The sequence below is a fragment of the Zingiber officinale genome, chromosome 5A, assembly GCF_018446385.1.
Source record: "Zingiber officinale cultivar Zhangliang chromosome 5A, Zo_v1.1, whole genome shotgun sequence".
NCBI classification, from domain to species: domain Eukaryota; kingdom Viridiplantae; phylum Streptophyta; class Magnoliopsida; order Zingiberales; family Zingiberaceae; genus Zingiber; species Zingiber officinale.
Window position 1 is genome coordinate 81962829 of NC_055994.1, and position 25871 is coordinate 81988699.

General features: G+C 45.6%; 1 protein-coding gene across 1 annotated transcript; it reads right to left on the reverse strand.

The window, feature by feature from the left end:
• Window positions 1-2063: 2063 nt before the first annotated feature.
• Window positions 2064-3894, reverse strand: LOC121980744 (DEAD-box ATP-dependent RNA helicase 47B-like). The gene has a single exon (XM_042532932.1). It carries the CDS (start codon window positions 3830-3832, stop codon window positions 2150-2152), a length of 1683 nt encoding a protein of 560 aa, XP_042388866.1. The 5' UTR covers window positions 3833-3894; the 3' UTR covers window positions 2064-2149.
• Window positions 3895-25871: the final 21977 nt, after the last annotated feature.

A 25871-nucleotide genomic window follows, 5' to 3' on the forward strand; every position in this document is an offset into this window, starting at 1 on the left:
TATATCTAGAGGGTTTAGAGGGAATTAGGGGAAAGAGGAGGGGCAATTTGGTCAAATTACTGTAGCACCCCTTTTAGGTTACTGTTCATGCGCGAAGGAAAGAGGAGGGGGTTCGTTTTTTGTGGCGACGCCGCCACCACAAGCAAGGGGAGCTTCTTCTCTTCGTCCCAGGACCTTGTCGCTGGCGAGCCACCGCCCCCTTCTGCTCCTATATCCTTCTCCTCTTGCCACACATGCCGACACCGACACCGCCAAGGTCGCCGACACTTACACACGCCACCCCTCTCTCACGCTCTCTCGCCTTCGCCGCTGATGGGAGCACGCTTCTGACTCTGATCGCCTCCGAGGCTAGCTGTCTCTTTTTCCTCACACCGCTTCCGTTGCCGACGCTGCACTCCGCCGCCTCATGCACATCGATGTTGCCTTCGCTGCATCCATCGACAAGCATTGAGCACCTCTTCTCCTACGTTCCTCTCTTCGTTCAGAGGTCACCTCTCATCATCGTCGGCCTCCTCATTGCTGCTGCTGCTTCTAGCGATCACTGCCTGCCCTCTTTAGCGTTAAGGGCACAACTCTTCGCTGGCCAACCCCTTGCCACCATCATTGACCAATGCCCACAGCCGCCTCCAATGGTTGTCGGCAACCCATCTCCACCTCCCTCTCCCGTCTTACCGGTGCCCTTCTCTCTGATGTCCACCGCCATCTGACGCTGCCCTCCAGGGCAGTTCGAATCCTCTGCCCCCAAATTTCTCTGTCTCCTGTCAATCGGACGGATCAGATTACATCTCAAGGCATCATGACATCCTTAAGATATGTGCAGTATCCTCGTGATGTATAAGGTATCCTTTAGATGTAATCTGATCCATCCGATCGGCAAAGGAACACGGGGACAGAGAAATTTGGGGGCAGAGGATCCGAACTCCCTCCGGGGTCGTCGCCCACCTTACTGTCGTTGCAAGGTCGTCGACTGACCACGCCATCGCAAAATCTACCCTAAGCCGTAGTCGGGTCCCATCATCGCAAACGGCCTCCGAGCCGCAACCATCCCTCATCGTCGTAGACGACCTCTGATCCGCATTGTCGTACACTTTCGACGTCGATCCGGTATCCGACCCACATTGACAAGCGTCTTCGGCACTGTTCCGGCCATCGAGCCATTGTTGTGTTTCAGCCTTCAAGCCGCGGCTGTATTTCAGACTGTGTGATTTGTGTCTAGCCTTCTTGTTGTTATTATTTCCCGGCCTACCTGCCGAGATCCTATTCTGGCTTATACGCCGATATCCTATCCCGATCTATGTGCTAGTGTCCTATCTCGACCTACGTGCTGCCATCATCTCCCCGCCTGCGTGTCGATATCTTATCCCGACCTACGTGCCGATTTCATATCCCAGCCTGCGTGTCGATTTCATATCCCGGCTGGCGTGGCATGACGAGGTTCCGACTTGCATGCCGTCTTCCAGATCTAGGTCATACTCGACTAGGTGTCGTCAGATCCAACTCTTCATCTAGCTTATTCATCTACACTTCCGGGTCATGACAACTCGAGCAGTGTCCCATTCAGGGACGCCCCCTGGGCCAGGGTATACTCTCCGTTCATGTTCTATACGCATTTCATTATTATATGTCTTAGTCTGTTACTTATATATTTCGTTGGATCTGTCTCGAGTCTCGGAGTACCAGGAACCAGGGTAGTCCAGTCACTGACTACAGATAACATTGACCAGAGGATTTTTGACAACTTGATCGACACAAAAATCATCTCAACATATCTCCCTCCGAGTTATCATGATTCCATTAATATTTTATTCATCTTATTTGATGGTATGTTTGACTCAAATTCCGGACAACGTCATTGAGCTAAAGCACATGCTCTGAACGTGGCGTTGAGAGGCATAGGGGGCATACTCCTACTGAAGGATACCGATCAATAAGCCTACTAGGGCTCAGCTCCGGTTTGTGTTCTCCCTTGTTTCAACCAAACTATAGATAGTTCTTTCCGAGTCTCATGCAATGGCAACATTCTCCTTTCCCATGTCGTAACAAATCATGAACAGCAAGCAAAGTTGAAAATCATCGTTGTGCATACATTCATTAATTGGCCAACAAGTTTTGAAGAGGATCATTACCCCTCATTCCACTCATAAATCTCTCATTCTTCCTCCTTGACGACGACGAGTTTGCCTTCGGTAAATTCGCAAGGATGGATTCCTACTCCCAGGTGCCGCCGCAGCTTCTTCACGACAAACACCTCCGGCTCTTCGCAAATGGTGACCACGTTTCCCTTGCGGCCAAGCCGGCCGGTCCTTCCCGCTCTGTGCGCGTAGTGAACTGAGTCGGTAGGCAATTCCAGATTCACAACGAGGTCGCATTCGGGCACGTCGAGCCCCCTCGCGGACAGTTCGTTGGTCACGAGGACTCGGAGTTCTCCATCCTTGAATCTCTTCAGAGTAGTCGATCTAGCGAGCTTGCCGAGATCCCCGTGCAATTCCGCAGCACTCATTCCGCGCGCCTCCAGCTTGAAGACGGCATCCTTCAGCGGCTTCGTGTTGTTCATGAAGGCGATCACAGTCCTCGCGTCCAGCGCGTGAACGCATCTCCGCAAGGTGTCGACTTTGTGCCGCGCCTGGGAAATGCAGTAGAAATGCTCCAGTGACGGAGGCAAGCTTTCAGTTGTTACCTGAGAGATCGGGACAGATGCAGCGTTTGCGTCCGGATTGGAAGGCGAAGCGCCGGGACTTGGAGGGGGCAGTGAGTCGAGAGGTACCACGCTCTTGGCCCTGACGAGAAGAGGCTCGCTTCCCCAGTCCCTCGCCGCTCGCACTACCGAAAATGGTATTGTGGCAGAGACTAAGATCGTCTGGCGCTCAGTTCTCCTTGCGAGCGGCCCCATGACCGAGCTCGGTTTGGTCCCTGACCTTCTCCCCACATGCTCCAGAATTCTGTGCAAATCTTCCCTGTAGTTGAAAGATAGCAACTGGTCGACTTCATCCAGGACCAGGAACCGGCATCCGTGAGTGTGCAGCTTCCCGGAAGTTGAGATCTCTGCGATCCGGCCAGGAGTGCCGACCGCGATGATCGGTTTGTTTTTCTTCAACGCCTCCTCCTGCCTCGACCGATTCGCACCGCCGACAAGCTGCTGAACGAGCTTTCTATCCGAGGGACCGAGCAACCTCTCCACCTCCCTCACGATTTGCATCGCCAACTCTCTTGAGGGAGCGATAATGACCGCTTCGATGCCTGGCTTCTCCTCAGGCGCCTGTGCCGCTCCGTCACCGATCAGCTTCTTCAACGGCCCTATTTCTGAGAGTATGGGGAGAAGGTAAGCCAGCGTTTTTCCAGATCCGGTGTAGGATTGAATAACCACATCGTGCTTCAGCGCGATAGTAGATATGGCGGTGGACTGGACCTCAGTCGGAACGCTCAGGCCGACCTCGTTAAGCCGATCGACCAGACGGGGAGACAGGCTGAGCTCGGAGAACGACTTGGCGGAGAACAAAGACTCGTCAATTTCAAGTTTTTTCTTACGGCGCTCGACCGACTTGTCCTTTGCCGGAGGAATTTTTGCGGCGGCATTCCTCGGTGCTCCGAATTCGACGGTGCGTCGATCTTTCTTCCGTCTGGGCTTGATTTCGGCGTCCAATTCGAGGTTGGAGATGGTGAGGGGCGCCACAGGAGATTCCGCGCGGTGGTTCGTGCGGACGGCGCTGCTGAAACCGGCGGCGCGGATCGCGAATAGACACCTCAGGGGAGAGCGGCCGCCAACAAACGAGCGTGAAGACGCGAGAGCGAGGGCGATCGCGCCGTGGTGCGCTTGACGAACGAGGAGCTCCATACGATCGCAGGAGATGGAGAAGCGTAGGGTTCTAGGATAAGATTCCAAAAGGGCCTGAGACAATGTAGATCAAATCAACGTCATAAGGCCCATATGAAATTAGGGTTTGGAATAACTTGACAAATTGAACAAATTAAAATTTTCCTTTTTATAAAAATAAGTACTCATATTAAACATTTGTCGACTTATTTCTTTAATTTACTTTAGGTTTTATAAAAACAATTTAATTTTTAAGTTAACTAAACTAAAACAGAGTAATTTATTTGAAAAAAAATATTAAAAAAACTATCTTATCCTATTTTTCAATCTATTTTTAAATTTGATATTATTATTATTATATCAATTTTAATCAAAATTGCATTAATTCAAAATGATTTTAATCAAAATTCTCCAAATAAACTAGTTAAAACTGTTACTATTTGATTAAAATTATTCCTACTTAATTAAAATTAACTTAACTTATACCCAAATTATAACAATTTTAATTAAAACTCTTGGCGTATAAGTATAGAACATATATTTTGCTGTATAAAATTTAAAGTTAAAACATTATGAATCTAATTTGGTTAAGTGTGTAAGTCAATAAGAAAAGTTTTAACGAGCACTAGATAAAAAGAGAAATATTTATTAAATTAAATGGATCAGACACCAAATAAAAAAAGATCAGATAGATTGATGAACCAATATTTATTATGAAAAAAATTTAGTGGGTACATCAAATAAAAAAAAATGATGGATCAAGAGACTGAACACTAAGCATGATAAATCCAAATAGATCAGTAGGATAAGATATTTGGTAAAGTAAAAAAAGTAAAGGAAATTCATGAGATATCCTTTTGAAAGAAAGTTGTGAGCAGCGTCTTCATCGTGGGACGGGAGCAAAGCAATCCTATAGTCCGACTAAAAAATTAACATAAATTTCAAAGTCGAGAACACATCGTTTTAACTATCATAAATTATATCATACACATACATATTGTTGTATTTTTATGCTAAACTTTATTTTACATGATCATCTTTTTCAGGTGATCGAGAAGAAAGTTCGGTCAATAGATACTTTTATCCGTAGATCAAAAAAAGACCTAATCAGCACAGAAATAGTATTTCAATAGATGACGTGGCATGGTTGTCATCGAGACAATTAGTCAGTATGAACATTGTCACTAACTTATTCTTGGATAATCTTTAGATTGGAGGTGATCCTATCTGAGATGTGGGGGAATGACGTGTTATGTGTAGAAATGACCCGTTAGATATAGTGGACGAATAATTAATCAAGAGAAGATTTTTTTTCTTCGAAAGAAGTTTCTTCTTCGATCCTCTGTATAAGAAGACGATCTAACAAAATATCAATACTTAAAAATTAGAGGATCTTTGATGAAAATTCTTCGATATTCAAGTCAGTCCTAGTCTAAACTGAGGTGTAAATAAACTAAGTTATTCATGAGCTATTCGAAACTCAATTCGATAAGAACTCGTTTGAGCTCGTTTAATGAGACTCATTCAAATAAACAAACCAAGTTCAAGCTTCACAATATTCAATTCGTTAGCTCGTGAACATGTTCATTAAGCTCATGAATCAACTTTTAAATAAATAATAATAATTTTAATATTGAATTTATAGATTTTACACTCTACTTATGAAACATATTAACAAATATATTGTTATGTGCTAGTCACTATTCCAAAGGCTAGTAGCCGCCCGTGATTTACCTCCTCCGTGTTGGCCCTGGGACAGGTTGGCGGGGACGCTGGGGGTGAGCGTATTCGCCTTTTGCCACCATATTAACAAATATATTGTCCCCTCGGATGGGTCTAGTGGCTAGCGCATGAGGTGTTGCCACAATAAGGTCTGGGGTTCGAATCTCGACAAAATCGAGATAAATACCTCCCTTATGTGCTAGTCACTATTCCAAAGGCTAGTAGCCGCCCGTGATTTACCTCCTCCGTGTTGGCCCTGGGACAGATTGGCGGGGGCACTGGGGGCGAGCGTATTCACCTTTTGCCACAATGTTAATAAATATATTAAATTTATTTATTAGACTAAAATTATAAATTGTAATAAGAATATTATAATTTTATCTAAATATATAATTTAATTTTTTAATGAATATTTAAATTTATAATTTATATTTATTAAACTCGTTTAGACTTGATAAAAGCTCAAATAAGCTCGTGAGCCATGAATATATTCGTTAAATAAATCTCGAGCTCGGCTCGATTATAAACGAACCAAACTCAAACATTCAAGAGTTCGACTTGACTCGGCTCGATTACACCCCTAGTCTGAACGAATGGAAGAACAATTAGAGTGTATGTGAAAGAGTAGAGTTGCAGATGTCAGTGAACGTATCTTCGTCATGGAGAGGACTCTCCTTTTGTATACCACCTCACATAACCTCCGCAATTATGAGGTGGCGAAGTGTGTCAGAGGTTGTTTGGCAATGCACCATAATTATTTGAGGAATCTTTTTCTTACCCCCACATGTATACCTCTTTTACCATTTATAGCTTATGTTATTGCCGAGGTTGATGAAGAAATATGCTGTTATTATTGGTCTACTGATAGGAGACACGATAACATCTGAAAAAGGTTCCAGAAGAATATTCTTTGCCACAGAGTTGTTATTGTAACAAGTTGTCGGAATATTGTCTACTGAATATGATTCGGTCGATCCTTAAACCGACCGCCCTGTTAAGATACTGTTATCAATTGAATATAACCCAACTAGTCCTTAAGCTGACCACCCTGTTAGAATGATGGTGTTGACTAAATAGGTCTCGACTGGTCTTTAAGCGGCTATCCTGTTGGGCTGATGTTATTTGATAAGCATATCTCGGTTAGTCCTTAAGTCGCCCACTTGATTAGAATATCTGTTGAATATATCTCAATCGATCCTTAATCCGAACGCTTGATTGAAATACCTGTTGAATATATCTCGGTCGATCTTTAAACCGGTCGCTTGATTGGAATACTTGCTGAATATATCTCGGTCGGTCCTTAAGCCAGCTGCTTAATTGGAATATCTACTGAATATATCTCGACCGATCCTTAAGCTAGCCGCTTGATTGGAATATCTACTAAATGTATCTCGACCGGTCTTTAAGCTGCTCTGTTATATTTTTCGTGGCCTCGAGGCATTAATTTAAGAATGATATAATGTCATGTTGGAAATTTGCTCAAGGAATAATATAGCGCCTCATGCTTCCTAGAAGTCCTTCTGATACCATATGTTTTGCTGAAATCTTGTCTGGGTGATAATATGAGGATAAATGCTGCAAACTCGGTTGCCCCCTTATCCGCCCAGGCCTATAAGGGGTTACTAAGAAAGATGCAGCCACACTATGTCATTTCCCGGTCGGATATTTATATGGCTGGATATTTAAGACAGAGTGGATACACGTGCGTGCTACCCTCTATAGTTGGTATGTTATAGAGTGAATCAGTCATTCTGGCTAATGCGTAAGGCTGGTCGGCCTTAATCTTGGTCGCCTCAAGGTTTGACCACCCTTAGGACAATAAATTCCTTGATTCCCTCGGCCTAAGGGATGACCATCTTTCCCCGATCGACTTAAACCCCTGTCCTCTGATGATTTCTTTGTTGGTGACTTCCGCTTGAATATTATTTTGAGGATAAGCTAAGAAAGTAAAAGCTTGCAAGATGTCATAACTTGAGCACCACTCTCAGATTTTATGACTCTGGAATTGCCTTCCATTGTCTGAGATGATCTTGTCGGGAATTTCATACCGATATATGATGTTCTTCCATAGGAACTTGATGATCATTCAATCAATTATCTTTGCTAGAGCCTCAGCTTCCACCCAGTTGGAAAAATAATCAACAACCACAAAAAAGAATCTTTTCTACTAAATTATGGAATGATCATGAGTGACAATTGTATTATGGAATGATTGGCCCTCCCACTATCATGTCAATGTCTCCTCAAGCAGCATTACTATGGTTTTCTTCTTGTCGAGTCGGGGTATGCTCGTGCTTGACTCGGGCGAGGGCCAAAGCCATGTTCTCTTGCTGCTAGGGTACTTGTTGGGACCGAATAGAGTCTCGGATGTCTCTTTTAGGTGGTTTGTTCGACCGCTGATAATGCCTATTGTTCGGAAATAGTGATAGCCGATGGACTTGTATGTGGTTTCGTACACATTAGATATGATCCGGTAGTAAGAACAGGGGACCCCGCCCTGTGGAGTCAACGCCACGCGGAAGGAACAGTGGCAGTTGTCCATCCGGAGAGGGCCGGGTCCGACCGGCCGGCCGGCCGGCCGTCCGGTGGAATCGAACGTCCGGAGAAGGATGGGCCCGATCGGCCGGCCGACCGGACGATATTCGGCTGATAGAGAGAGGCGCCCTGTCGAAATCAGGGTTCCGGCGCTCAGTGGAAAAGGTCGCAGGGCCGAGCGGACTGCACGCTCGGCCAAAGCCATAAGGTAACACTGCTAATAGTCTCCACAAAGCACGTGATGGAGAATCTCCCCAAGTAAACCACCGCATATGTCCGGCCGGATGTTGAGGGAGCTGTCCGCCCGGACGCCAGATCTGGAGCAAAGGAGAAAAGGACAAGGGACGTCTTTTTCTGACAACAGGTATGTTCCACGTGTAGGCCATGCTCCAAATCTTGTGACAGGGGATTCCGCTGTCCCATCGAGGACATGCTAAGACTGTAGCAGTATGGGTTAGGGAAGCTCACTGACAAGTCCTTACTGGGGTATGGGCCATGGACACGTGTACACCTCGGTAGGTGTACACTCATTTCTTCGCTGCCCTATATAAAGGCCCTCATTCTTCGTCGGAGGTATGCATTCTACGCGTTTTGAAGCCACTGTTTCTTTCTTGAGCTTCGCCTGACTTGAGCGTCGAAGGGTCGCCGCCGGGAACCCCTTCCCGGCCTGACTACTGTGCAGGTCCGCCGGAGCTAAGTGCCACCAGTCGAAGATCCACGGCAGCAGTCGAAGAGCGCCCCGTGCCCAGCGTCCGTTGACTCAGCATTCGGACAGGATCAAGATACAAATGAGATGTTAGGGTGATGAACAAAACTCAAGGTGTTGATTAAGTGCATTCTTTTGAGTTTTAAGTTCATTAAAATAACACTAGTTATGTGTTTTCCAATCATTGGGAAAGCTAATATACAAGTCATGTGTATTGAGCCCAAAGAACATGGTTGGGTATTGGTTTTGAAAAAGGTTTTAAAATGCTTTTAGAAAACCTTGATGAAGACTATTTTTTGATAGTAATCATCATTAAAAATTTAGACACAAACTAAAAGAAAATACTAAAGTTTTTACAAGTTTTCAAGTTTATGTCAATCTTGAAAAATAGAAAGTATTTTCATAGAAAACAATTCTTTCTTGATAGTATATGACCTAAGGAATGTCTACATGAATTTTCATGATTTTTCGAGTTTTGTAGAATTTTTTGGAAGTTTCTGAAATTGACTGAAAGTGAATTTCAGCATTTTCAGAGCTTCAATCGATCACCCGATCGATTGGAGTGCCTCAATTGATCGGGCGATCGATTGAGAAGGCATATCTCGCGAGCAGAAGCTCGCTGGATCGATCCACCGATCGATCCACGTAGTCTGAATCGATCAGTGGATCGATTCAGCTGGGTTCAATCGATTGGGACCCAACTCCAATCAATTGAAATGCTGATTTTGGCTGGGTAAGCTAGAGTTCAGCATTTTTTAGTCTATATAACCCCTCCTTACCCCTCAAAACACATTTGTATACATTTAGGGGGAGTTTTCATGATGAAAACAAGAATAGATTGGTTAAGGAAAACTAAGTAGAGGTTTAGGTTGAGGTTTGATTTCAATATTGAATTTTTGAACCTCAAAACTTCTAAATTTGGGTTTCCTATATGTTTAGGGATTTCAAGTCGTTGTTGGTGCAATGACAGAAGTTACGTGCATGTCTTTAGGGGGAGTTACTTTTTAAGGACCTGAAAATCTATTTTTCATACACCTTGGAAGGTGGTTAACCTTCCTTAGCGTAAATGCTCAAGATTGAGCATTTTGAATACAATGAGGAGTGGATATCTTCATTGTTTGGATGTGTGTGCTTAAGGATGAGCATGAAAAGATAATGAAGGGTATGAGACTTTCATTATCGTGTTGAACACAACGAGTGAAGTTGTGAACAACGGTGAGTAACTCTTCAGGGAGAGAGTTTTTGATGCGTGTCAATAGGGGGAGAATGTAGGGTTTAAGTTAGATCTTCATTACCTAAGAGGGAGTTTGCCCTATAGAAAAGGAGGAGAATGGAGAGAATCCTCATTCATATATTAGCATGAAGGAGATTGAGGCTATGAGATTAGCCTAACTTAAAGGAGGTATTGTCAAACATCAAAAGGAGGAGATTGTTGGTGCAATATTCCCTAGGTTAAGGTTGACCTGGTTGACTGAGTTTGAATTAGTTCAAGCTCGAGTCTTGATGTTTGGGTTTCGATGTTTGACAATACATGGAGATTACAGGTGTAATTGTTCATGTGGGGAGATTGTGAAGGAGAGTCAAGCAGGTCAAGGTTGACTGGATACTTGACTAGAAAATCCTGGTGAGTAAAGCCAGGTGAAAGTCCTAACTGGGAGGTTAGGCAGAGTGAAAAATCCTGGCGAGTGAAGCCTGGTGAAAGTTCTAACTGGGAGGTTAGGCAGAGTGGGGAATCCTGGTGAGTGAAGCCAGGTGAAAGTCCTAGTGAGTGAAACTAGGCAGAAGGAAAGTCCCAGTGAGTGAAGCTAGGCAAGTGAAAGTTCTGGTGAGTGAAGCTAGACAGAGGAAAGTCCTAGTGAGTGAAACTAGGCAGAAGGAAAGTCCTAGTGTGTGAAGCTAGGCAAGTGAAAGTCCTGGTGAGTGAAGCCAGGCAGGGGAAAGTCCCGGTGAGTGAAGCCAGGTACGAGGAAATCTAAATGGGTCAAGGTTGACCAGACATCTAGTGAAAGTCCAAGTAGGTCAAAGGGATTGACCGAATACTTGGTGATCCTGTCCGAATCACCGAACCAAAGGACGCTGGGCACGTGGCGCTCTCCTAGCCGATGACGTAGGCCTCCGAAGCTCCGGCGATCCTGCACAGAAGTCGGGCCGGGCAGGGGTTCCCGGCGGCGACCCTCCGACGCTCAAGTCAGGCAAGCAAGTAGTAAAGAAGGTGGCTCCAAAGCTGGTCGAATGCGTACCTTCGACGAAGAATGAGGGCCTTTATATAGGGCAGCGAAGAAGTGAGTGTACACTTATCGAGATGTACACATGTCCATGGCCCATACTCTAGTAAGGACTTGTCAGTGAGCTTACCTAACGCATACTGCTACAGTCCCAGCATGTCCTCGATGGGACAGCGGAATCCCCTGTCACAAGATTTGGAGCATGGCCCACACGTGAAACATACCTGCTGTCACCTTTTCCCCTTTGCTCCAAATCGCTTCCGGCGGACAGCTCCCTCAACATCCGTCGGACATATGCGGTGGTTTACTTGGGAGGTCCTCCTCATGTGTTTTATGGGACTATTAGCGGTGTTACCTTATGACGCTCGGCCCACGACCTTTTCCACTGAGCGTCGGAACCCTAATTTCGATAGGGCGCCTTTAACCATCAACCGAATATCGTCCGGTCGGCAAGCCGATCGGACCCCACCCCTCTCCGGGCGTTCGAATCTATCAGCCGGCCAGTCATCCGGTCGGACTCGGCCCTCTCCGGACGGACAACTGCCACTGTGGCTTCCACGTGGCGTTGACTCTACAGGGCGGGGTCCCTTGTTCTTACTACCGGATCACTTGCCTCCCCTTCAAGTCTTGTCGAAGGAGGCGAATAGTTCGACTGACTGGACTAAGCATCTGGACGAGCGGCTCCTTCGTGTTGGTATCCTCCGTTCGGCCAACCATAGAGGTATCCTTCAAGTGGATCAACAATGGCATTGACTGGATCTCCTCGTGCTCCACGCCAATCTTCGACATTAAGGTTGAGCATGCTTTCATTAAATGCTCCGAATGATTGAATGCCACGTGGAGCACTGCCATCGGCGTACGGCGGCGGTGGCATGGTGTTTTGATGTGATCGAAGTGATTCGAAATGGACGGCTCGATGCATGCTTTGATTCCCGTGACCTGGATCCAACGGTGGAGGCCGCCCGACCCTCACCCTATAAATTCTTCGTTTCCTTGTCTCCATTACTTGCCTCTGCGATTTCGACTACTGTCCCCTGCGCTTTGGAGCTCCGGCGATCCTGTTTCTGCTCTCCGACGCTCTCCAGCGCCTTTTCCTCGATCCCTTTCCCCGCAACAAGGTTTTATATCTTTCCTTCCTCCTTTCCGGTGTTTCCTCCGCATTTCTTTCTCAGTTTCGGTCCTTGAAACTTCCCTTCGTTCGCTGTTGTTTTTCTCCTGCCTTTTTTGCCTTTTGACTCCTCCCGATCGGCCCATGGCTAGCTCTTCCAATCCCGAAGATCATCGCTCGACCATGGTACACCACGCATTCCCGATTCGAACAATGGACTTGATATTTAGTGACAATTTGAAATCCGGAGGATTTCAAATGCTTAGTGTCCCTCCGCTCGGCCTCACAGGCCGCGTGCAGAGCTTTCTCGTGTCTTCCGAGACCGCCACGGTCTTCGTTTTCCGTACACCCTTTCATCATAGATGTCCGTAACTTTTCGATGTGCGCTCGACGCTTTAGTACCCAATACCTTCCGCCTCTTGCGGCTGTTGTCGCTTTGTTTAAGATTCACAACATCCCCCTCCGACCGGAGGTCTTCTTTTATTTTTACTACCCCAAGCAAGCCGAGCCGTGCACCTTCATGTTCCAAGCTCGGCCCGGTTTGGTCTTTTTCAACAAACTTCCTACTTCCAATAAACATTGGAAGGATTATTTTTTCTACATCTGTATGCCCAATCAGGCAAACTTCCCGACCCAGTGGCAGGTCAGTCTGCCTCCCACTCCCGAGTTGAAGAAGTTCAAGACCCGACCGGACTACCTCCACGCTGCAAATATACTGGCCGGTCTGCGACTCGACATCAATAAACTTCTCCACGAGGGAGTGATGTACATCTTCGGGCTGAGTCCTTTACGGACTCCTCTTCCGGCCGGCTTTGGTAAGAACTTTGGTTGGGCATTTGCTTTGATTACTAACTGATTTCTTTTCCTTTCTTTGCAGCGGACATCGTTATGGATTCGGTCATGGCCGGTGTCTTGAAGAGAAAGGCGGCCGCTCTGGAAGCCGCGGCGGCCAGAGAAATGGAAGCTTTGGGTATCCAGCCGATCGGATCCCACGAAGGAGAGAGCGGGACTCAGGCTGAGTCGACCGCTCCCGCTTCTCAACAAAACGTGGCCAGCGGAGCCACTCCTGGAGAACCAACTGCTCCCGAGGAAGGTTCCGCTCAGGAGGAGGAGCAGCCTCTACAGAAGAGGCGCCGAGTGGAGACTCCCCTGCGGTCGGCGACCTCCGTGGTCCAACCATCCGAGCGGGTCACTGCAACCGCACGAGGCAAGGCGCCAGTGACCGAAACCATCTCGTCCGACCGGACACCTTCTGAATGGGACGAGCCGGCCGCGCCAATGGAGGCTATTCCAATCAGCACCCTTCCGCCCGCTCGCCATTCTGTCCAGCGCTCGACCATTCATTCCCAGTTTTCTACCCCGGCTTCTGATCCTCTTCCGACCGCCGATCGGACGACCCCTGGTCATGGCCGCACGATTCGGGTCACTATTCATCTCCCAACTGAAGAGCTGATTCCAGAAGCCGACCGTCCATCTGCGCCCGAGCACACCATTACCTTGAAAGGGCCCTTAGCTGAGATGTGGGCCGATGCTCGGGCCCGCATTGCGATGACACCCATCGGAAATTTGGCTAACAGCCACATGCAGCAGGCCACTGGGGTAAGCTTGTAATCTACCAACTTTGGTTTTCATTATTTCCGATCGGCCTCTAATAACTATAATTTTCTTTTGCCAGAGATGGGTGGAGGAAATTGCGGTTTCCAACCGCTTGGCCTTGGTGGATGAAGAGCTGCGACAACTGAAGGCCGCAGTTGGTCCGTCCGGCCTTCAGGGCCCTTCCTATTCCGAGCTGCAAAAGGAGCTGAAGAAAGCTCAAACTCTGCTGGCGGCCGAACAGAAGAAGACAGCCGACCAGGCCCATGCCTTGGCCGAGTCCGAGCGACAAGTCAAGTCGCTTGACACGAAAATAGCCCTAGCCACCACTCGGAAGAATACAGCTATCTCTGATCTGGAGAAGAAGAACGTTGAGGCTCGGGGCCTAGAGCTGAAGATAAAGGAATTGACAGAGGCGGAGGCGGCCGCCCTTTAGACTGAGCTTAAGAATCAAAGAGGCCTCCACGGCTCTCGCGCGGCTTTCAAAAATATCAGGATGCCGAGCCGAGCCGAGTCGCCGCTCTACGACAGAGCTACATCCGATCGCCCAAATTCTCGGAGAAGATCTACGAGCGGATGTACTCAGCCTTCGACTTGGCCATTACTGCCATTATGACCTATCTGAAGTCGAAGGGCCTTCTTCCGGAGTCCACCAATATTCCGGTCGGCGACCAGGTGGCGCTCCTAGATACCATCCCCAAGACCCTCTACGATTATATCGAGTAATTTTTGTAATTTGGCCGCTCGGCTAAATATGATCCCTTTTGTACTTAGGCCGCCCGACCTGAGATTTTATTTTTAATGCAATGCTTTCCTTTCACGTACTCTAATTAATATGTGTGTTGCCCGCTCGCCTATTATCACCTCTGGCATTCGAAAGGCATTTTTGCGAAGTACTGGGCGATGCCCTTCCGCTCGGGCAAACATTCCGGACGCGTAACATTCCGCTTTGCTAGCAAGGATCGCTCGCTATAAGCCGACAAGAACCTTTGGGCCCTGAGCCAAGCGGAACGTAGAGTCGGTCGAACGATATTGGCGGCGAACTTCTCGGACACTTGCAGTCTCCCCTTTTTTCTTTTTCTTTTTCTTTTTTTTTCCCGCTCGGAATATTTATAGACGTCGGCTCGTCTCTCGATTTTTAACGTCGGAGCTCGACGGTCTTCCACTCGGATTATTTATAGACGCCGACTCGTCTCTCGATATTTAACGTCGGAGCTCGACGGTCTTCGCTCGATTATAGACGCGGCTCGTCTCTCGATATTTAACGCCGGAGCTCGGCGGTCTTCCGCCGGAGGGTTTATAGATGCGCCTCGCTCTCGATATTTAACGCCTGAGCTCGACGGCCTTGCTCGGAGGGTTTATGGACGCACTGCCTCTCGATATTTAACGCCGGAGCTCGACGGTCTTCCGCTCGAGGGTTTATAGAGCCGGCTCGCCTCTTGATATTTAACGCCGGAGATCGACGGTCTTCCGCCGGAGGGTTTATAGACGCTGGCTCGATTAATATTTAACGTCGGAGCTCGACGGTCTTTACGGCTAACTTCTACACTGCCGATCGGCATAACCCTTGGCCATCCTTTGAATTAATTTTGCTTCCTGCATTACAAGTACATAGGCGTCCAGCATATACACAAAAAGGAATTACATTTGTGCACCTTTCATCCAGCTCGATAAGGCTGGAGATGATTTGCACTCCATGGTCGATCCAGCTGCCGCCCGGCTTCATCCTCCAAATAATATGCTCCCGAGCGGAGCTTTTCAATAACTTTGAAGGGGCCCGCCCACGGTGCCTCCAGTTTGCCGACGTCACCGACCGGCTTGACTTTCTTCCAGACAAGATCGCCGACTTGGAATGATCGGGGGATTACACGGCGGTTATAACTTTGTTTCATCCGTTGCCGGTACGCCATCAGCCGGACGGACGCCTTGGCTATTTCTTCTTCGACCAGATCCAGCTCCATGTTCCTCCGCTCGGCATTGTCCTTATCGTAATGTTGGATCCTAGCGGATTCAACGCCGACTTCGACCGGGATGACCGCCTCGCCACCGTACACCAAATGTAATGGCGTGACACCCGTCCCTTCCTTCGGCGTAGTTCGGATGGCCCATAAGACGCCCGCACTTCATCCGCCAACTTCCTCCAATTTAATGTCGAGCCCTCTGAAGATTTCTCGATTGGTTACCACTGGCTTGCCGTTGCTTTGGGGATAAGCCACGGATGTGAAGACCTGGATGATACCATACTTTGAACACCACTCTTGGATTTTCCTGCCCTGAAATTATCTTCCGTTATCTGAATCTAGTTTGTGTGGAATTTTAAACCTGTAAATAATATGTTGTCATAAGAATTTGATAATCATATGCTCGGTTATCTTGGCTAGCGGCTTCGCCTCCACCCACTTGGAAAAATAATCCACCGCCACTAGCAGAAATTTTTTCTAGGCCGGTGCCATCGGAAATGACCCGACAATATCCATCCCCATTGATCGAACGGACATGAAACGGTGGATGCCTTCATTTCCTCTGCCGGTCGGTGGAAGAAGTTGTGATACTTCGCACGAAAGGCACGTAGATACTTCCCGAGCGGCGTCCGCTTGTAAACTTGGCCAAAAGTACCCACCAAGAGGATCTTCTTGGTCAACGATCGTCCGCCCGGATGTCCTCCGCGCGATCCTTGATGTACCTCTTGGAGGATGTGTTTAGTCTTCCAAGCTCACGATTTCAACAATGGGCGGAGAAAGCCTTCTTGTAAAGTCGATCCGATGAGTGTGAACCGACCGCCCTCCTCCTTAATGGTTTCGCTCCTACGGACGGTGGCTCTTGCGGAGGAACTCTATGATGGGTGTCCGCTATTGAAATGTGAGACCTTCCATCCCACGACATGCGCCACCAACAAGATTTTTCAATTGATTGTTAAATGGCGATCATTGAGCTCATGAGCTTGGCCAACTCATCTACCGCTTGATTTTCTACCGTATCTTCGGACAATAACTTTAAAGTCACTTTGAGCTTCAAGGCTTCAGAGAGCTTGAGCCGAGCACTATTGATTTCAAGGTACCAGAGCTGCCGAGCGGCCAACTGCGAATCCGAGTAAAGAGTTACCCGACCGGCCCCTACATGCCGGGCGGCCTACAGGCCAGCTATACCTCATTGTTGGTAGCTTTATAATCCAGAACGGATAAGTGCATTTTTCTTCTTGGGAGAGTAACAATATTCCAATCCCACTCCGAGCCGAGTGGACGACCCATCCACATATATTCTCCACATAGCTCGGCCCTCCTTTGCACCTCACCACAAAATCGCCAAGGATTGCGCTTGATAATGAAAGCTGGTATTGAATATCAAATTCACTCAACTCCGTCGTTCATTTGATGAGCCGTCCGGATGCCTATGGATTTAGTAGAACACGCCCGAGCGGGCTATTAGTTTTGACAATGATCGTATGCGCCAGGAAGTATGGACGAAGGCGCCGAGCGGTGAGGACCAGAGCAAAAGCTAGCTTTTCGAGCCCAGTGTAGCGAGATTCAGCATCCTTTAAAATGTGACTAAGGAAATACACAGGCTCTTCTCCGCTCGCCCTCACCAGTGCCGAGCCAATTGCCTGCTCGGTCGAGGATAGATAAATACAGAGCGGCTCGCCAATAGTCGGCTTGGCTAATACCGGGAGCGAATTCAGATATGCCTTCAAATCTTCGAACGCCCGGTCGCATTCTTCGTCCCAGTGAAATTTTGTAGCCTTGCGTAAGATCTTGAAAAACGGAAGGCTTCGGTCAACGGTTTTGAAGATGAACCGGGACAGAGCGGTTATCCGACCGGTCAAACGCTGCACTTCTCTTGTATTTCTTGGAGGCGGCATATCTTGTAGAGCTTTCACCTTGCTGGGATTTGCTTCGATGCCCCGCTCTATCACTATGTACCCCAGAAAGCGCCCTCCTTTTGCTCCGAACAGGCACTTCTGGGGATTTAACTTGACTCCATATTTGCGCAGCGTTCGGAAGGTTTCCTCCATGTCCTTGAAGAGATAAGCCGCTCGGACGGACTTAATGAGAATGTCGTCCACATAAACTTCTAGATTCCGTCCCATCTGCTCTCTGAACACTTTATTCATCAAGCGCTGATATGTGGCCCCCGCATTCTTCAATCCGAACGGCATTACATTATAGCAATACGGTCGCCTACGTCACGGTGACCTTTTCTTGATCTTCACGCGAGCGACACTTGGTGATAGCCCGGTAAGCGCCGAGCATACTGATTAATTCACAACCAGTAGAGTCCACCACCGATCTATCCGAGGCGAGGATAAAAGTCTTTCTGCAAGCTTTGTTGAGATCCCGAAAATCTATGCATACTCTCCACTTGTCGCCCGACTGAGACTAATACTACGTTAGCCAACCAGCTTGGGGACTTCTCGGATATGACCGGCCTCCAAGAGTTTCTCCACCCCGCCGGATGATAGCATTACGCTCGCTACGAAATCTCTTTTCCTCCGCTCACGGGCCAGGCGTCCGGTTGGACGTGTAGTTCATGCGCTATACTTGGTGAAATTCGGCAGCTCATGTCGACCAGACGAAGGCATCATGATTTCTTCGGAGGCATTGGATCAATTCTTCTTCGCTTTCTTCCGACGGACGCTATAAAGGTTGTGGCCTCCGATCGGGTTGGTGAATCTGCACTTCCTCTTTTCTTCATAAATTAAAGAGGGTGATTTTTCGGTGATAGCGTTTACCGATCCGGGCGCCTTCCGAGCGAAACAGGCTTCTCCGGACCATCTCGATGTAGCATCGCCGAGCTGCAGCTGATCTCCCGCATTTCTCCTACTTTGTCCTCTACGGGAACTTGATCCTCTGGTGAAGGTTGAGACGACCGCTCGAATTACCGAGAGCCGTCGTCCCAAAATAACGTTAGGATGAGGAGAATCGACCACCACGAAGTTTGTTGTCTGTCCTCCCGAGCGGCTCTTCTCCTAGGGATAGCCAAGGATCTGTTCGACCGCTGAACTCGTTACCAGTGAACCCATAGAGCGGAGTTGTCATGGGTAATACGCTCAATTTACAATTGATCGAATGCTTTCTTGAAGATGATGTTGACCGAGCTTCCTCATCTAAAAACGCGGTGGATAGTATAATTCGCTATTACCGCTTTGATGAGCAGAAAGGTCGTCATGGGGCACTTCAACTCCTTCCAAGTCCCTCGGCCCGCGATTTCGGGTCGCTTGCTCTTGGCTGCATCCAACGACATGGATTTGAGCCGGACGCCACCTTTCTAGCTCGTTGAGTCTCCTCCGCCCGCCAAAGAATAACGTTGATTTCGCCTCGGGAGGTATTGCTTTTATTTTGCTCTTCCCGAGCGGACGGTCGAGACCGTTCTCTGGACGCTCGGCGATTCTCCTGCCTTGGGGAGCGGTGTCGATCGGGAGTTTGTTGCTGTCGCCTATCGGCTCGAGTCCGATCGGCCTCTTGAATTCTCTGTCGCCTATCGACAGAGGGAGACCGTCGTCCGGCATTCCGGGGCACAGGATGAGCCACAAAGGGAAGACTTCGACAATCCCTTGTGTTGTGCGTATCCGTCCGGTGGAAGGAGCAGAACATTGGGGTCCATTTCTTCTTTGGCTTGGGCCGGGCGGCGGCTACCTCTTGCACGTTGGACCTGGCATGGGGGGATCGGATTGCTTCGGCCCTTGGTCCTCTGGGCGGCTGATGTGTGGCGTGTGGTTTTCGCTCGGCCAGAGGAGCTCTTTCGGTTGAAGTTTCTTTTTTTCTAGCCGCTTGTGCCTCTTCCACGTTGATGTATTCGTTCGCCCGGTGTAGCATGTGATCATAGTCTTGGGGCGGCTTTCGGATGAGCGATCGGAAGAAATCTCCATCCGCCAGGCCTTGTGTGAAGGCATTCATCATGGTTTCCGAGGTGGCCGTTGGAATGTCCATCGCCACTTGGTTGAACCGCTGGATGTAAGCTCGAAGCGATTCATGGGCTTCTTGCTTGATGGCGAACAGGCTCACGCTCGTTTTTTGATAGCGCCGACTGCTTGCAAAATGATGGAGGAAAGCCGTTCGGAAGTCCTTGAAGCTTGTGATGAATCCGTCCGGCAACCTCTGGAACCACCGTTGAGCCGATCCCGAGAGAGTGGTAAGAAAAACTCGGCACTTTACTCCATCTGTGTATTGAGGTTGCCGAAGATCAAACTTACCCAGATGATCATCTGGGTCGGTTGTCCCATTATACTCGCCGATCGTCGGAGGCACGTAATGTCAGCGTAGGGTCTCGCAAATAGCCTCCAAAATGGCGATTGATCCGCCGGTGATGCGTCCGCCGAGGGGCTTTCCCTTCCGCCATCTCGCCTAGGCATTTCATCCAAGAAGATCCCCTATCTCGTGGGCTGCCACGGCTTTAGGGGTGCGGAACAGAGCCCGATGAAAGGCGACGGTGGCAGGTGGTGCTTGACCGCAGAAGACAGCTGCTCATGGCGGCCGCTGCTTTTTTGCTCCACCAGTTCGCTCCTTATCTCGATCGAGCCGAGTTCCTCACCGAAAGTGTCACCGTGTTGTCGTCCGCCCCGCCCATTGTTTCCGCTCCGATGCAGGAGCGTTCCCACACGGCCAAATTGATCCCGTCCGAATCACCGAACCAAAGGACGCCGGGCACGTGGCACCTCCTAGCCGATGACACAGCCTCCAAGCTCGGCGATCCCGCATGTAAGTCGGCCGGGCAGGGGTTCCTGGCGACACCTCACGCCAAGTCGCAAGCAAGTAAAGAAGGTGGCTCCAAAGTTGGTCGAATGCGTCCCGCGAAGAATGAGGGCCTTTATATAGGGCAAGAAGTGAGTGTACACTTATCGAGGTGTACACGTGTCCATGGCCCATACTCTAGTAAGGACTTGTCGGTGAGCTTACCCGACTCATACCGCCGCCCCAAGATGTCCTCGATGGGACAATGGAATCCTCGTCACAAGATTTGGAGCATGGCCCACACGTGAAACATACCGCCGTAAAAAGACGTTCCTTGTCCTTTCCCTTTGCTCAATCGCTTCCGGTGACAGCCCTCAACATCCTACGGACATATGCGGTAGTTTACTTGGGGAGGTCCTCCCTCACGTGCTTTATGGGGACCATTAGCAGTGTTACCTTATGGCTTTGGCCGAGCGTGAGGTCCGCTCGGCCCACGACCTTTTCCACTGAGCGCCGGAACCCTGATTTCGACAGGGCGCGTTTAACCATCAACCGAATATCGTCCGGTCAGCAACCCGATCGGACCCCACCCCTCTCCGGGCGTTCGAATCCATCAGCCGGCCGGTCATCCGGTCGGACTCGGCCCTCTCCGGACGGACAACTGCCACTGTGGCTTCCACGTGGCGTTGACTCTACAGGGCGGGGTCCCCTGTTCTTACTACCGGATCACTTGGCATGAGGAGAAAAGTCCAAGTTGGTCAAAGGGATTGACCGGACACTTGGTGAGGGAGTCCTAGCAGGTCAAAGGTGATCGGATGCTAGGCATGATGTACCAACAGGTTATGGTTGACCGGATGTTGGTTTAGGGGACTTTGGACTTCATTTTTAGCAAAAACCATGGGCTAGATCGATCAGCCCCAATCGATCGGCCAATCGATTGGGTGAGTCCCCGCGACAAGCCTCCTCCTAATCGATCGGTGGATCGATTGAGAGAAGCTCGCGATCGCACAGAACAGCTTTGGATTGATCGACGGATCTATTCAGAGCCTCCAATCGATCGCCCGATCGATTGGGAGCTGCGATTTAGCGTGATAAGCCCTGGATCGATCGGACGATCAATCCAGGCAATTTCCGAGAGCACAGAGGCGCTCTGGATCGATCGGTCGATCGATCCAAAGCCTCCCCAATCGATTGAGATCCGATCGTTGGCCAGATATTAGCCATTAGCGAGCGTTTCTTCGACACTTCTTCCATCTCGTCTCCACAGCGATTCCACAACTTCTCCACAGAGCTCTCACCGCCAGATCTTGAAGGTTCTTAGATGCATTTCCAAGTCAAGAGGTGGATCTACAGCAAGAAGAAGAAGTTAGGGTTAGGGTTTTCATTGCATATCTTGTAAGATATTTCTTATACTTGTCTTTCCTTGCTTTCTTCTTGTATTGAGAGTGTTGTAAGGCTTCTCCACCTTCGGTAGTTATCGTAAATGAGTGATTTTATAGTGGAAGGTCGTGAGTGTGTGGATTCTTGGATTAGTCACCTCTTCTTGAGGTGGATACTAAGTAAATCCCTTGTGTTAGCATTGTAATTGTTGTTTCTTGTATTTTCCGCTGTACATCATCGAAGAAACAAATCAACGAAGAGCACAAGATCGTGAAGAGCTATTCACCCCCCCCTCCCCCCCTTCTAGCTACATTTCGATCCCAACATTTTTCAATCCTTTATTTTTATTTTTAAAGGAGTGTGATATGTACTAGTTTGGAATATCAAAATAAAGACTTTATTTAGATTTCAATATCTTCACGATTTAGTTGAGAGAGGCTTTGACGATAACAAGGATACTAATGAAAGTCGATTGAGAGAGAATAGAAAGAAATTAAGATTTAAAAGTATTATTCACCTTTCAACAAAGTAGTACATGAGATAGTTTCTCAAGAATTGCAATTGCCGCAACTTTAAAAAGACATGGAAAATACTGTAAAATGAATTCCAAGGCTTCTCCAAGGTGATAACAGTAAAACTCCAAACTCTTATAAGTGAGTCTGAGGCCTTACTCATGAAGGGTAATGAAATTTTATAAATTTCTTAATGAATTTCAATTATCATTCAAATAAGGTCCTTGGAGAAAACATACTGATATAATCATTATTTTTAAAGTTTAACTTATAAATATGATCAAATGGACAGAGCCAGGAATTTCATATCGAGGGGGTGAAATGTATGTGTTTATGTTGAGGGGAGGTGACCATATCGTTGTCTCTCATTCACCTCTCTTTCACCCCCTATTCTTATACCTCATACTTTTCTTGTACTTAAAAATTAAGGAAGGGTGGTCGTCGTCATCGCCCCCACTGGCTCCATCATTGATCAAATATTAACTGCTATAGAGGAGACTAAAGATATCTATTTTCTCCTTTGATGAACTAATAGGTTCTTTATAAACTCATGAACAAGGAGAATTAGATCAATTGAGGAGAATGAATAAAACACATTTCAAGCTTCTCAAGTGAAGAAGGAAATAGAAAAGAAAAGGAAGACTCCATTGACAGAGGATGTGGAAAAGGAGGTTTTTATGGTAGAGGGAGATTGCAGGGGTAGAGGAAAAGGTAGAATAAGAGAGCTAACTTATCAAGGATAAAAAATGGAATAAAAATTTCATTTAGTATTATGGTAGCTAAAGATTTGGGTATATAATTAAAAGTAAATTAAAAAATCACTCACGGGCACATTATGTGAAATAAAAAAAATAGAAAGGTAAATTACTCATTCTAACAAAATTCAATATGATATTTGGTTTTTAGATAGTAGATGTTTAAATCATATGACTGATAGTAAGTCATTATTTGATAGTAAATCATTATTTAAAGTATTTGATGACACTACAAAAAAACATATATTTGGGGACAAATATTTGGAACGAAAATTATTCGTCCCAAAATTGCGACAAATTTTGGGTCGAAAAAAAATTTCGACCCAAATAACCAACGAAAATTGCAACAAAAAAGTTTTGTTTCAAATTTGCAACAATAGAACATTTCGTTGCTAAATTCGTCGCCAAATCTGGAACGAATTCAGAATTCGTCCCAGATTTTGGGACAAATACTGGATTCGTCCCGAATTCAGGATTCGTCCCAAAATCTGGGACGAATCCAGGATTTGTTCCAAAAATGACATTATTTTTAAAAAAAGACAATCAAATATCGAAGGCTCTTGACCTAGAGACATCGAAATTTGATAAAACAAGTTTCTATGCATTCGTATCATTAATTTGATCGTAAATATGTCACCATGAATATTTTTTAAATAATATTTTAAGTGATTCAAATTTATAATACCAAATTAGGTCAAATTGCAATTAAAAAATACCAAAAATAAATATATTTGGTAATAAATATTTTTATGGATATATTTACGATTAGGACAATGATACGAACACATAGAAATTTATTTCATCAAATTCCGATGTCTCTAGGTCAAGATATAAGCTTTCGGTCTTTGATTTAATGTAATTTAAATTAAATTTAGTTTTGGGACGAATCCTGGATTCGTCCCAAAATTTGGGACGAATCCAGGATTCGTCCCAAAAATTTAATTATCTTAAAAAAAAAAACAAAATGGGACGTCTCATATACGGACCTAGAGACATATTTGATGAAATAAATTTCTATGCGTTCATATTATTGTCCTGATCGTAAATATATACATAAAAATATTTTTAACAAATATATTTATTTTTGGAATTTTAATTCTAATTTTACCTAATTAGGTATAAAAATTTAATAAATTAAATTATTAATTAAAATTATGGATGGTGACATATTTATGATCAGGGCAATGATTAACGATAGAAATTTGTTTCATCAAATTCGATGTCTCTAGGTCAAGATATAAGCTCGGTCTTTGATTTAATTTATTTTAAATTAATTTAAGTTTTGGGACGAATCCTAGATTCGTCCCAAAAATTTAATTATCTTAAAAAAAAAATAAAATCTCATATACGGACCTAGAGACATCGGAATTTAATGAAATAAATTTCTATGTCGTATCATTGTCCTGATCGTAAATATATACATAAAATATTTTTTAACAAATATATTTATTTTTGGAATTTTTAATTCTAATTTTACCTAATTTGGTATACAAAATTTAAATAAATTAAATTATTAATTAAAAATAATGGATGGTGACATATTTATGATCAGGGCAATGATACGAACGCATAGAAATTTGTTTCATCAAATTCTGATGTCTCTAGGTCAAGATATAAGCTTTCGGTCTTTGATTTAATTTATTTTAAATTAATTTAAGTTTTGGGACGAATCCAGGATTCGTCCCAAAAATTTAATTATCTTAAAAAAAAAAAACAAAATGGGACGCCTCATATACGGACCTAGAGACATCGGAATTTGATGAAATAAATTTCTATGCATTCGTATCATAGTCCTGATCGTAAATATATACATAAAAATAATTTTTAACAAATATATTTATTTTTGGAATTTTTAATTCTAATTTGACCTAATTTGATATGAAAAATTTAAATAAATTAAATTATTAATTAAAAATATGGATGGTGACATATTTACGATCAGGGCAACGATATGAACGCATAGAAACTTGTTTCATCAAATTCGATGTCTCTAGGTCGATATAATTTGTCTTTGATTTAATTTATTTTAAATTATTAAGTTTTGGGACGAAATGGATTCGTCCCAAAATTTGGGACGAATCCAGAATTCGTCCCAAAGTTTGGGGAATTCTGGATTCGTCCCAAAAATTTAATTATCTTAAAAAAAACAAAATGGGACGCCTTATATACGGACCTAGAGACATCGGAATTTGATGAAATAAATTTCTATGCATTCGTATCATTGTCCTGATCGTAAATATATCCATAAAAATATTTTTTACCAAATATATTTATTTTTGGAATTTTTTAATTCCAATTTGACCTAATTTGGTATTAAAAATTTGAATCACTTAAAATAATATTTAAAAAATATGGATGGTGACATATTTACGATCAAGGCAACGATACGAACGCATAGAAACTTTTTTCATCAAATTCCGATGTCTCTAGATCCATATTTAAGTTTTCAGATACTAATTTACAACCGTTCACTGCACAACACCTTTTTAGTTAATAGCAACCTATATATGTATTAAAAAATATCTACCTAGAGACATCGGAATTTGATGAAATAAATTTCTATGCATTCGTATCATAGTCCTGATCGTAAATATATACATAAAAATATTTTTTAACAAATATATTTATTTTTGGAATTTTTTATTCAAATTTGACCTAATTTGGTATGAAAAATTTAAATAAATTAAATTATTAATTAAAAAATATGGATGGTGACATATTTACGATCAGGGAAACGATACGAACGCATAGAAACTTGTTTCATCAAATTCTGTCTCTAGGTCAAGATATAAGCTGTCTTTGATTTAATTTATTTTAAATTAATTTAAGTTTTGGGACTAACTCGATTCGTCTCAAAAT